At 46.3% G+C, this 13,050-nt stretch overlaps 1 protein-coding gene and 1 long non-coding RNA gene across 3 annotated transcripts in view; one reads left to right on the top strand and one right to left on the bottom strand.

The window, feature by feature from the left end:
- Positions 1–1,915: 1,915 nt before the first annotated feature.
- SOCS1 (suppressor of cytokine signaling 1) lies at positions 1,916–6,327 on the bottom strand. Of its 2 annotated transcripts, none has more exons than XM_090024611.1 (2): positions 5,816–6,327; positions 1,916–4,944 (listed from the first exon to the last, which is right to left on the bottom strand). In XM_090024611.1, the coding sequence occupies exon 2, from the start codon at positions 4,869–4,871 to the stop codon at positions 4,248–4,250; it is 624 nt and encodes a 207-aa protein (XP_089880737.1). In that variant the 5' UTR covers positions 4,872–4,944; positions 5,816–6,327; the 3' UTR covers positions 1,916–4,247. The 2 variants fall into 2 exon arrangements, with proteins under 2 accessions (XP_089880737.1, XP_089880735.1); XM_090024609.1 differs by lacking the exon at positions 5,816–6,327 and adding an exon at positions 5,409–5,626.
- LOC149854856 (uncharacterized) overlaps positions 4,952–13,050 on the top strand; it is a 45,596-nt gene continuing 37,497 nt past the window's right edge. Inside the window, exon 1 of the long non-coding RNA XR_016438775.1 lies at positions 4,952–5,279. This is a non-coding gene — a long non-coding RNA (uncharacterized LOC149854856). The remainder of the gene's footprint in view (positions 5,280–13,050) is intronic.

Genomic DNA, 13,050 nt, shown 5'->3' on the forward strand with positions numbered 1-13,050 from the left:
AAATATGCAGATGGATAAATTGTTCAATAGAGGATTAAGTATAAGCTGGGTGAACAGTATTGATGACTAGATACGGTCAGTGCATTACCCAGGGGACACTTTTTGCCTGACTTGAAAATAGCATTGATGCTGACTGCAGCTGAAGGCTCACTTCTTGTAAATGACTTCAATGGTAACAGAATTAGTGAGACCACAGGTTCATAATTAGGTGAGGTTATGTTTGTTGCTTCAAATTCTTCTACTGAGCATCTGATTACCCATCCAACTAAGTTAACTAGATCCTCTGGCAGCTTCATGACTAGGTTAATTATGTGCTTATTACCATGTACTTTACAGCTGCAGTATGTTATGAAAATTAGCTTACAGTGAAAGAGAGCATGCCATTTCACTGTTAAAAAATACAGAAGCAACAGAATAATTCCTATTATAATCATCTTGAATCTTCCACTAGATCTATTAAATAGCATTAGATGTTTCAAGGTGCTTGGCTCTGAACTGAAAAAACGAACATCCTATGTTACAAAGCTAATGTTTCTTCTTTGTGTGTAGTGTCACAGAGACTGCAAGCATCCAAGAAAACTGTGAAGGTGTTTTTTCATTTATTGTTTTCAAAACGGTCTGCTCCCTGCTACCCATAAACATTGCCATCCTCTCCAGACAATCCTTGTCTTGGTAGGATTGTAAGAACCATTCAAAGTCACTAGTCCTTTACAAATTAGCTGTGGAAGAAAGTTGAAGGCAATAGTGAAAGGGCACAAGTGAACAGGGCAGCCTAACTAGAGGCCTGGGCTGTATGCTGTCTTTTAATGTATTATATTGCTATTTCTACAATGTAGTATTTAAAATATTGTAGTAATATTCTTGAGTAGTTTCCATTGTTGTATGCAGAGAATATTGATATTCACCAAGAAATGTTGTAATTAAATTCCTAAAAGGTCATAACTGAAAATAAGGAATTTTACACTGCGCGGACAACAGAAAAGTTTTGGCTGGAGCCCGGTTCTTGCCGCGACCCCTGTATGTCACTCCACACAGTAGGAGGGGATGAGTCGTTCAGCGCTTTCAAGCCCAGTTCAGGCCCCTGCAGAGAAGATGCGGTAGGGGTCAGAGGCTGGAGTATCATCCATCCAGCAGACACCACTGTGGGGATTCAGAGCTGTGGAGCAGCTCAGAAACAGCTGTTAGAAAAGGGCCCTCTCTTCCACTTCGTTTAAAACTCACGATGCATCAGACTCTGAAGAGACCCCAAAAGAGGGTACAAAGCTGCCCTTGCTTTAAAGGCTTAAAAACCACCTTTGTCCCTGCTTCCCAGAGGGACTCCTTAGGGCTTTCAAATGTTGCCTTGGCTTTTTATCCCTACTCTGTCAAATGGCCTCACTGTCTCCACCTTAAGAATGAAGGCCCAGATCCCCAAATGTATTTAGGCTGGTAACATGTTATTCCTGCTGGATTGGGCAAGATTTAGACTTTTTTTTCCCCTACTTTTACCTCATGCTGAAACCTTATCACCCTCACTCCATATACCTCAATACAAGGCATAGCATCTTAAACACCAATTTATTTCCATCTTGTGCTGGTCTGCTACAATCTCCCTCTTCTGAACTCATACAAACTTACAGCAGATGCTCAGTCAAGCAAGTTAAAGAAATTTCCCCTGAATCATGTCATATTTCTTTACTTCTTAGTGTTGTTATATAGGTCTTTGGTTACAAGTGTTGCATGCATGATGCCTAAAGACATATTACAGGATAAAGGAGGAAGGGAAAAGGTTTTCAGCAAAGACCTTAAGCCCTGAAAGCAATTTATGATGGATAGTGTTTTTCTCTGCAGTCACCTTTTCAGCACAGCAAGCTGTTCAGTACTTCCCCTATTTGCTATGGGTTCCTCACAGCTGCTGTGGGAAAGCACTGTTTTTAGTGACTGCTTCCAACTTTAGAATTAAGCAGAAATGATGCCTGATAACCTCTGCTATGGGACTTCTGGCAGGGGAGGGGAGTCTCTTTGCAAAATAAGACTGTAAATCCAAAGAAAGGGTTTAGCAAAGCAACTGAGGGACACAAAGGAAGTGGGACACATGGCATGCCTGCTATGTATTTACATTTTTAGCTTGCCTTGGTTCTCTCTGAGTAACCATTAACTGCTCTGGAGCACTGAGCCGCTTTTGAGCCAGAAACTTGTTTAGGCCAAGGGAACAGTAATACTACAAAAGTTAAATTGCATGTTGTTCTTTATATTGTGAAAGGTTTTAAATAAAAAGAACATTACAAACATTCATGGAGTCCCCAAGGTGGCATTAACATCTTAAAAGAAGTGAATTACAACATTGTGAGAGGTTTCTTAATTCCCACACCTTTAAAGTGGCCTTGCTAGTAGAAACCCCACAATGAGCCATCACAATATAAGTCCACTATTGTGGATAATTCTTTTTTTGTTTTTAATTTCTGAATCTATTTGGTCTTGCTCCCCAACTCCCCTTTCATGGAGCTCTACAAACACTTGGCAATAATATGAATTTAAGGAGAACTTAACTTTGTTCTGTTGTGAATGACATCCTAAGGCAGGGGTGGGCAAAATGCAGCCCGCAAGCTGGATGTGGCCTGCCAGGCCATTCTATCTGGCCCATGGGGTCCCTAAAAAATTTAGAAAATTAATATTTATCTGCCCCTGGCTGCCTGTCATCCAGCCCTCAATGGCTTGCCAAAACTCAGTGAGCGGCCCTCTGCCCAAAATAATTGCCTGCCCCTGTTAAGGGATCTTATGTATGTTTGTTCAGGGCATTTTTGGAGTGTGGATCCTCCCTTTTTACATATTGTATGACCTCCTTGGTCCTAATTATTTCTGCAGTTCCCATGGGGTTAATGTCTCTTACTACAGAATTCTATAGTGCATTTTAGCTCTTTCTAATGCAGTTTTCCATGTGACAGTGAAAGGTGACAACCAATAGACATAAGATGCCCCAACAGGCACTGTTCTCCTCTAAAAATCCCAGAGAAAGTGGATGCAGCCCCTTGTGATTAGCCTAGTCACCACTGAAAGTTTGGTAGATCACCTGAGAGCCTCATTTCTAGTAGGAGGTTCCCAGAGTCATTCAGTGAGTCTCAAGATCAGATCACTGGTGGTTTTTTGGTTGATTTAAAAAGAGAACCGATACCCCCTCACACGCATGGTATTGATATCATTTCCATGTCCATTTTAAAGTCAGTTCTGGACAGTTTGATTTTTCCCTACTGACATTTGTGTGGTTTAATTTTGTAAGACAGCAACCCCTTTTCAATTAGAGCCTTGTAAGCCATGCATGCAGCTTTGAATAGAAATTAGACAAGCCAAAGCTAGTACAATTAGCTCAGTAAGGGGCTGTTATAGAGCCACTTGTTCCACCCAGGCAAAAATCAAGCCTAATAAAAGGTGGATTTTTAAGAAGAGCCTTATGCTAGAAATGTTTTTCCCCCCCTCATCCCTTCAACATTGCCTTGGGCAAATTTGAACAAAAGTATAGACCATCCACTCCTAGCCCTCCAACCATTAAATGGGAATTGGGGTTATGCAATATTCAAATCCCTCTGTAAAACCTAGTACTTTTCTAAAGCTCTAATGTTAAAATATATAGTAAAGAAATCAATGTTAAAAAAATTGAAATTGAAAACCAAATGTTCCACTAAACACTCCATTCTTAGAAGTAGGAGCTGAAGAATACTCCAAGAAAAAACACTGTCCTCTGTTTTATATGGGTGTCTCTACACTGAATATTGCTTGGGAATCTCAATCCTTTTAGGTAGATGGCACCAAAAATAAAAATCTGACTTATTAGCTAGGAGAAGCTAGTGAAGTTCACCAATTTCAATAAAGCTAAACTATTTACACCAGCTAGAGATCTGGTCCATTATCAGCACTTAGCTATTGCAAAGTGTTGTGTTTGTAGCTATAAAGAGCAGATATTAAGAAGAACCAGAGATGTTATTTTCAAAAACTTTCACAATAAAGTTTATTACATTACTTTCATTAAAAATATTATAAAATAATATTATATTCTGCCTAGCAGAAGGATTATGCCAGGGTTTAGAAACCCCAGGTTTGTGCAAACGGTTTGTGTAAACATAGTAAGTTAAGTGTTCAAGTTCCATTTCCAGATACAGTACGCTGCTACAAAAATAAGTTGTCTTTTTGTTGACCAGATTTAAAAACCCAGAAACCTGGATTTCCTCAAGCATCTTTCACTCCGGAAAGCACGCATACAGGTAATGCTGTACTTAGATCTGAAATGGGAAAGATTTCAGGTAGTCCTTTAAAACTGGATTGAGCGGGATCTGATTTAAATGCTCTCTTCCAAACGTTGCCACAATGCTTTTCCGGCAAAGCTCCTGCAAGGGCCGCACACGGATCTTGCGCAGTGGGGTGACCAGCAGTTTCCTAGGGGAGTTTATATGATGTTCCAACAGCTTGAAAAGACAGTCGAAACTCTCCTTACTGCCATCCAGACTGAAACATCCACCCTGGAAGTTTATTCTGATGCTGGTGGGCCCAGTAGCAGTCTTAACACTGATGGCAAAGAAACAGTTCTTCTGTGTACTGTCCCTGATGAGGAAGGTGCCCTCAGGTTCAGACTTAAGTTTCTCATGGGCAGCATTGACAGTCAGAGGTCCCCAATAAAAGCCACAGGCATCCAACAAGGCGCTCGCTCGGGTGATGCTACTGAAATCCGCCTGTGAGCGAAAGGTTCGAAAGTGTGTGTCACTCTGCGCCTGCACAGTGCTGGGACGGGTAGAGCCGCGGTAGACTCTAGGCTGTGGATGATCCCGTGCTGGAGAGTCAAGTAGACGTCTCGGGTCTGCTGCAACTGCATTATCTGCTGCCACCTTACTCTGAGCTACCATCCTATAGACTAGACCAGCTGATGCGGTCTTCCATAGCGTCAATGGCCAGGGCAGGCCAGTTCTTGTGGCTAGTCTGAAAAGTCAAAGGAAAACAAGATCATGTTAGATACACAGGGCAGGAAAACAAAAGCCGCAACCAGTGCTCATGAAGACGGTGGGGTTTTCATTTGCTGCCCCTCCGCCTCAATGTAAGAAGTCTTGAATCTGCTGAATTACACCCAGCAAGTGACAGCAGCTGCTAAACAGCACCGCTCTCTGGCGAGAGGAGGCCCCGGGCTCCGGCCTTGGGAAGATCAGCCCAAGTATCCGGGCGGAGCGAGTAGGCGCTACAGCGAGCGCTCTCCCTGCGACTAAGTCCCCACGTCTCCGAGCAGAGCCCGAGTCAAGCCCCGGGAATCTCACTCACAGGTCTGCTCTTTGCCACCAGTTCTCAGAGGGTTTTCTTTTTATCCATTTACTTATTTAATAAGGGAAGAGCGCGCCTGCCGCCCGCCCGCCCGCCCCCCCGCCAGGGGCCCGGCCCCGGCCCCGGCTCACCTTGGGGTGCGGGCGCCGCGGAGCGAGGCATGGGGCCGAGCCGCGGGCGCAGCTGCTCGCCGCCGTGCCGCTGCGCGCTGCCTGGTGCGGGGCGCGCGGGCGGCACCACCATGCTCCGCCGCCGGGGCCTGGCCCTGGCTGCGCTGCGCTGCGCTGCGCTGCGGGCGGGAGCCGGAGATCGCTGTGCGCGCTCATGGCATCTGATTTCTATTTAACCCTTGCCCCGCGGCCTTTTCTCCGCCCCGGCTCCGCCCCCTCGGTTCTCAGAAAGCACGTGGGCCGCGGCCGCTTTCGCTTTCCCTCTGAGTCACCCGCCGGCTGCCGGGAAGCCGCCAGGCAAATGCAGGTTCCCCAGAAGGGCGCTGCCGGCGGGGGGCGCTGGCCGAGGTCTCCCCTCGCAGCCTCACCTCGTCCGCGGGCCCCGCGCTGCCCCGGCAAGGCCGCGCCGCGCTCTTCCCAGCAGTCACCCGCTCCTGCGCTGCCGGCGGGCCTGGTCCGGGCTCCTCCGGCACCCGATGGGCTCAGAGCATAAATAAACAATCAGCAGTGTCCCCAGTCTCTTCCAGGAGCCCACGGGCTCTGTGACTTGTGAGCCTCTCCCGCCTCCTTTTATTCAGGCTTCAGTTAACAGTTGATGGAGCAGGTGATTTTTTTTCTTCTCTGTTGCCAGTAATGCTGTTACCGTCTGTCTTCTTACACGCTCGGTCTGATGCTGGAGAGCACAGGAAGTACATCTGTGTGTACTGTGTGTGAGAGAGTTGAGCAGCCTGCTAGAGTCGCGGCACACGGCTGGTTTGGCGCGTGGCGGCTCCTGGACCCCACCGGAGCGCAGGTCTCTGCTGGGGCGTCCGCGCGGCAGGGCAGTGCTTCTGAGCGCTTTGAAGTGGCCACCCCGTCGCGCTGGCTGCACGTCTCAAGGCAGCTGCCTGCGCAGAGACCTTGCTGCTGACCGGCTGAATGTGATGCGTCGAGGTGAGGGAATGGTCTAATGCAAGTCCTGGGTAAGCTGGGGTGTGCTCATGGGAAAGGATGTGGTTGCCTGCTCTGATATTCGGCAGGCTCTTGGCTCAGTGGTTGTCCGGCTGGATGATACTGACTTAAGGATGCTCAACTGTAAGTGCCTCGCGCAGAGATAATCGGTGATAGTCCATGTCAGCGCTCGGCATCTTTTCCAGTTCTGTCATTTTTCAAGTTCCATTTTTTTCTGTTCCTTAGGCACTAAGGTAACATCAGGAGCATACATGTATTGCTTAGATGTTGCACACAGGAAGTCTCTATCCTGAAACCCAGGCCCAGTGCTGAGGGTGCAGCAGCAGGAGCTTGGGCTCCAGCTAGCTCCCACCTAGCCCCCTCCCCGCTCCAAGTGGCTCCAGGCCTGGCCTTGGGGTGCCCTGGCTTCTGCAGGTGCCTCTAAGAAAATATAGCTACCCAGGCCAAGGAGCTCTGCCTCTGGACATCCGTGGGCAGAGGCAGGTGCGGTTGCCACCACAAGAGGGTACTGAAGGCCACGGCCTGGCAAAAATGGCCCGCTTGACAGCTCAACGGCTCTCCCGTGTGAGAGAAAAAACTGAGGAGACAGCAGACAGGCAGCAGGACCGCCTGGCCTGGGATTCAGGGCAGCTCTGCGGCATGAGCACCTCCCGTACCTCCACCGTGCACATGCTTTGGGACATGCAGTCTAAGAAGATGTCCCTGCTGTGCGGTGTGAGCTGCCCTGCTCTGAGAGCAGCAGCAACAGACACTTCATTTAACAGAAAGGCAGTGGGAGCTCCACAGACATGCCTCGTGTGGCCTTGTTTCTGAGAGTCAGGAATCCTGTCCAAGTCCCCTGCTGTTGCAGGCTGTGTTCAGGTGCATGGCTTGTGAAGAAGTTGCAGCCACTGCTTAGTACTTGAACTTGGAACTCCACACCAAGTTATTCTGGATGTGGATTTGTGACACCATGATTATTTATGTCACATCGTATCCTACGATAAATGTACTCCACTGTGAGGAGCAGACACAAGTCCACCTCCCCGGAGCTGGCAGCCTGAATGAAGTAGGAGTTATAGCTGTACCTGGCCACCTGGGGGCAGGGGAGCTAGTTTTCACTGAGCAAATGATTATCCTGGGAATTACATTAAGTCCAGGAGCAGGCACATGTGTGACAGCAGCACTATATAGCTACTCTTTACTTCCTGCAGGGTAACTTTATCCTGGTGTGCAGTGTCTCACACTGGTATAAGGTTGTGCATGGTGCCTTGGCTCCACTTTCACTATAGAGTAACATCCGTTTACTCTGTAGCAAGCTTGTCATGTCTGCACCCTCCTGGGTACAACTCATCAAGACCTTGAAGAAATTAAAGCAGTGTTACGAAGTTCAGTCCACCATGAATTTTCACAGAACTTCTTAGAAACAAGTGACCTTAGAGTCCCCTTCCAAAGAATTTCTGAGTAACCGTCATTGCTTTTCCCGAGAACCCATGCCAGTGATTAAGATCTTAAGTATTTTTGGACACTGAGGGCATAGGACCACGACTGGAACTGAAATTTGCTTTAAAGTATATACTGGCATACAGTTAGTTTCCACTGTCTGCTTTGCTGTAATGAGTGTGCTGAGTGATCACAGTGGAACTGGTATGATGTTGGGTAGAGATCACTCCAGGGTAGCATTTGCGGACCAGCTTTTATTGTGTTCCCATTTAACTAGGCAATACATAAAATAAACGGTAAGAAACAATTCTTATCCCAGTGACCTTACAGTTCAGTTACACAAGAGAGAAGGAAAGAAGCACACAGAAGTTAAGCACTTACCTCAAGGTCACACAGCAGATCAAAAACAAGCTAACATTAAAGCCCAGTTTGCTTTCCCTTCATCTATGTTGTCCCTCTGGAAGTCACAGGTGTGAAGTTGAAGTGTTACTTTTCATTATCCCACAGAAATGGGAAAGGTGCTGCACCAGACAAGAACATGTTGCAAGTGCTTTCTAACTGCTATACAGCTACATATAGGCTCACAAGAGCAAGTGAGAGGGAGGGGGCAGCAGCTGAGCTGCTGTGTGGTTTGGGCTGGTTTTTTTGCAGACTGCAGAGGGAAAATCCACGGCATGTAGATGTAGGTTCTCCATCATGTGGTAGGTATAACAGCAAGCAGTGAGCTCTCCAGAAGAGCAGCAATAGGGGCTCTCCAACAAGAAGGTTAAGGCCTCCTGGTTCATGGCTGGGCAAAGGTCAATGGAGAAGAAATAATGCTGATTGCTTAGTTGGGTGGAAGTGACCTGGTAGATCTGCAAGCTGGGATATAGGCATGTCTACAGTGCCATGCAGAGATATCTAGCCTGGGTATCAGAAGCAATCTGACCACAATGCTGTGGCACTGGCAAACTCTGCCTTCTATCACCACACAGTCAGCAGTGAAAACTAGTTAGCCTTGGTTGGGGGCACACTACCATGGCCTTACAGCTCCTGGTATCTAAGCTAGTCCATTCAGAGCTAATTGTATAGTGCCGTGTACTGGGTAGATGTGCCCCATGACAACCAGGTATGTAGATGTGCAGAACTTGGCACCAGTCCTTTGTGATCATGACGGTGTTGTGGGAGGTGGGCGGTGATACTGTGGCTCTGTAAGTATCTGTGTAAGTACTGTGGCTCTGTGCCCTCAGAATAGTTGACAGTACCTTCCCATGTGCACCATGGCCTGTGGTGGATGTTATTTGTTCCATAAGCTTATTCCTTTCCTGAGAATGTTTGGTAGGCTGGATATTGTCTTCTGGTAGGAAAAAAGGGGATCTGAGAAATGACAATCACACGAGTTAGACTCTTCTGGCTTTTGAACTTCTAGGAGCCCCTGCTACTTTCATGACTTCTGTTGCTTCCTCTCTTTCCCTGATTCTTCTTCTACTCAGTCTTTCCTACCCATAGAAGGTGACCAGCTATTTAAAATTAAAAAAACCCCAGGACCACCAGTAGCTTGCCATTGGGGAAAGAGTGCTGATGAAAGTGGGCTTGAACGTTGAAGTGGACAAGGGTGATATGCCACTTCCAGGTCCACCAGAGAGCATGCTTGTGGCACCCCCCCCCCCCCCCGGCTCGGTGACTGTTGCCTCCTGGGTCTGCGGAGGCACCTGGGGTCCCCCTGTGGCCGAGCTGGGCAGGTAACAGGGGGGTGGGCGGTGAAGTACTTCCAGTCCACTTCTGGGTTCACTGCCTAGCACGTGTCCCCCCTGCAAACGCTCCTGTGGGACACTCCATCCAGTCCAGCATTGCAGCATTCATGAGCCATGGCTGGTACCTGGAGGTATGTAGAAAAAACATTTGAAGCTATGGCTGTGTCCAAATTGCTGATTCTCCAAATCAGCATTGAATCTTCAAATTTGGATTCGGCTGAATCAAATTGGCGACAGCGATCCGAATCAACTAATCAAGTCACTGTCCCTGATTCAGGCCAAATCTGAACCCGAATTGAATAGGGCCTGTTTTGCACACCCATAATAATTAGCACATGTTAAGGGTGCTTAAAACAGGAGTGTTCCCTCTGGGGCACTTAGCTTGGCGGCCTCCTGGGGGGAGGATTATCTCTCACTGGTCTTAGGCAGCCCATGTTGCAGTACCATTAGACTACGATAGTAGTCGAGGCAGCCTTATAGAACTGCACATAAATGAGGAACCCAGGTTTCAGGTGAGTGCTGCAGAATCCCTTGGAACTTGATGTATGAACAGTGAGCCATGTGATTCTGATCTCTTTGTGTATGAACTAAATCTCTCTCTGATATCCTCCAGGTGGTTCTCACTGGAACCTCTCCTGCTTCTTATGCAAATACTTCCTCTGAATTGCTCAAAACCTCTTTCTTTTTCAAAATGTGTCATTTCAGTGGAAAGCCACGCAGGACCAAACCCTGATAAGCTTACTCAATACCAATCAGTCTAAATCAAAACTTCTGTTTCACTAAAGTCAAGGTATGGGAGAAAGGGGACTGGGACTTCTTTGCATCTAGGGCTCTATAAACAAAATATTTATTATAACTCTGTTCCCTAAAGAAGTCTTAATTTAAATGGGCTAGGATAGTTTTATCATCTCTTTGGTACAGATGGCAGCTGGAGCATGGAGCAGTTGAATGAGTCACATGGGGAGTCTGTTGAAAACTCAGAAATGGAACATCATAGAAGTCAGGCCTGCTGAGCCTCAACATGAAACCATCCTTCCTGTTTCTTCTGTAGGTTTTGTTTTCTTCTCCAGAATCTAAATTTTCATTTAAAACGAAACCTCTGAAATCAGAACTCTCTCAGTTGTTTGTGTAAACCAGATACCATTCTATTTTTGAGCCTGCCTTCAGACGTACTGAAACCAACAGCGTCAAAGAAGTGTGAACCTTCCTCATTTGTCTAAACTAGATATTAAGACCAAAATCTGGCATTTCTTAAATTCTCCACTGTTTAAATACAACAATTCTTTCAGGAGGATACTTCCTTATTTGTCCTGACTATGTCTGTCTCATGATCACAGTCAAGCAGCAGTAAGACAAAGCACGCGAGTCCAAATTGTCTGCAGGCTCATTTAATCATCTATGCCTTGGTAAAATGACCATAAAAATTGATCACTTCACACTGATGTAAGCTGCTACACCAGGTGTGAAACAGTGGAGAACTGAGCTTTTTATTATTTTCTTTATGTACAGATGTTACTGAATAGGTAAGTCATCTTACCTAGAGAATAAAAGCCACAGTGTGATATGATGCAGATTGTTTACTAAGGCTCAATGGATATAGCACTTACAGCCAGTTAAGGGCTAGCTAATTGAACTGAACAATTCACTTTTTTCTAATTCTAGAATTTTTGTTCCTTGACAGACAAAGCTTCCTGCAGATTCCCTTTCCCTTCCACTCTTCTCCATTGTATACTCCTCAGCCTTAATGGTATAACTTCATTTAACTCATTGAAATCGTAGGAAGGTTTCAAACAAGGATTAGAAACACAATTGGATTATATCCACAGTTACAGTAAATAAGGTGAAAGGCTGGGGTTTTAAATTAGCTGCTGAAATTCAGTGGGAATGAGGCATCTCCCTAAGGTTCCTTTGAAAATTGCAGACAACGTGTATGTGTGAGAGAGAGAGAGCCTTGTTTCAGACCACAGGCTACCTGCTAACAATGTTTAGGAAGACAGTGTCCCTGTGGACAGGTTCTTTCATAATTGTTCATCAGGAAGGTGTTTGTTATTTCTTCTGCAGCATCTGGCATGGCATTTCTGAGACTCAGAATGGTGGAGGGGCCCCATCCCTCCCTGCTTGCTGCCCTTGCTGGATGGCTAGGAGAGGAAAACTGCCCTAATCAGAGGGAAGTACAGCTGGAAGGACCTTGTGAGGTCACCTAGTCCAGTGGTTCTCAACCTTTTTTGTACAAGAACACATTTGTAAACATCAATGGCCAGTCCAAACCCAGTAAATAATTTAAACAGCCCCCTGGCTCTGCCAGTGCCCCTCACTCCTGACCTGCTGCCCCCACCCCAGCCCCTCAGTATGTGGGGTGGAGGGGGGATGCAATGGGGGATGAGGGAGGCAAGCAGCCTCTTACAGACTGGAATTCTGCCAGTCTGCAAGGGAAAACCCAGTTTCCCATGTTTTTCTTCATTAAAGAATAATCCATTTTTAAAGTCTGTTCACAACCCTTTCATATATTCTTGTGACCCACTTTTGGGTCACGGCCAACAGGTTGAAATACTGATCTAGTCCAGTCTCTGCTCAAGGCAGTATCATTTCTGACTAAACCATCCCAGCCAAGTGTCTGTCTAACCTGCTTTTGAAAACTTCCAGGCACGAAGACTATATAGCTTTTCTGTATAGCTTATTCCAATGCTTGACCACAAAGTCAGAAAATTCCTTCTAACCGCCAATCTAAATTTCCTCTGCTGAGCTTGAAGCCATTGCACCTTGTCCTGTCCCCTATAGCCAAAGAAAAAAAATCCATTTCCATGCTCACCCTTCAGGTATTTGAAGACTGTTATCAAATCCATCCTCAAAACCTCCAGACATGGGACATCTCTTCTCTAAGCTACAAACCCTAGATCTTTCAGCTTTCCGTAAACATTTTTGTGGCTCTTCATTAGACTCTTTCTAATCTGTCCAAATCCCACATACTTCTTGAAGTGTGGGGCCCAAAACTGGACACAGTACTCCAGTTGTTGACTCGCCAGTGCTGAATAGAACAGCAGAATCACTTCCCTTGATTTGCAAGTGACCCTCTTGTTAATATAATCCAGGATGCTGTTGCCTTTTTGCAGGGGACAAGAGCGGATTCTTAGCTCATATTCAGCTTATGGTGTACTGTAACTGTCAGGTCCTTCACTGCAGTACTGCAGCCTAGCTTCTCATTCCCCAGTCTGTATTTCTGTGTACACTTATTCCCTTGCAGGGAAGGACTTTGCACTGGTCCTTTTTTAATCTCATCTAGTTGATTGTAGACCATATTTCCAGTCTATCCAAGTAATTCTTACTCTCCAGAGTGTCTGCAACTCCACCTAACTTGGTGTCATCCACAAAGTTGCTAAACCTGCACTCAATCCCATCATCCAATTCATTAATGAAGATACTGAAAAATACCAGAGCCAGGACAGACCTCTGGGAAATCCCACTTGGTACCACCTCCCAACTAGATATTAAGCCATTGA

The sequence above is a fragment of the Crocodylus siamensis genome, chromosome 12, assembly GCF_052110815.1.
Source record: "Crocodylus siamensis isolate JL-2025a chromosome 12, ASM5211081v1, whole genome shotgun sequence".
Taxonomy (NCBI): Eukaryota; Metazoa; Chordata; order Crocodylia; family Crocodylidae; genus Crocodylus; species Crocodylus siamensis.

Coding starts and splice junctions, on each gene's coding strand:
- SOCS1 (XM_090024611.1), bottom strand. CDS start 4,871: ATGGTAGCTCAGAGTAAGGTGGCAGCAGATAATGCAGTTGCAGCAGAC.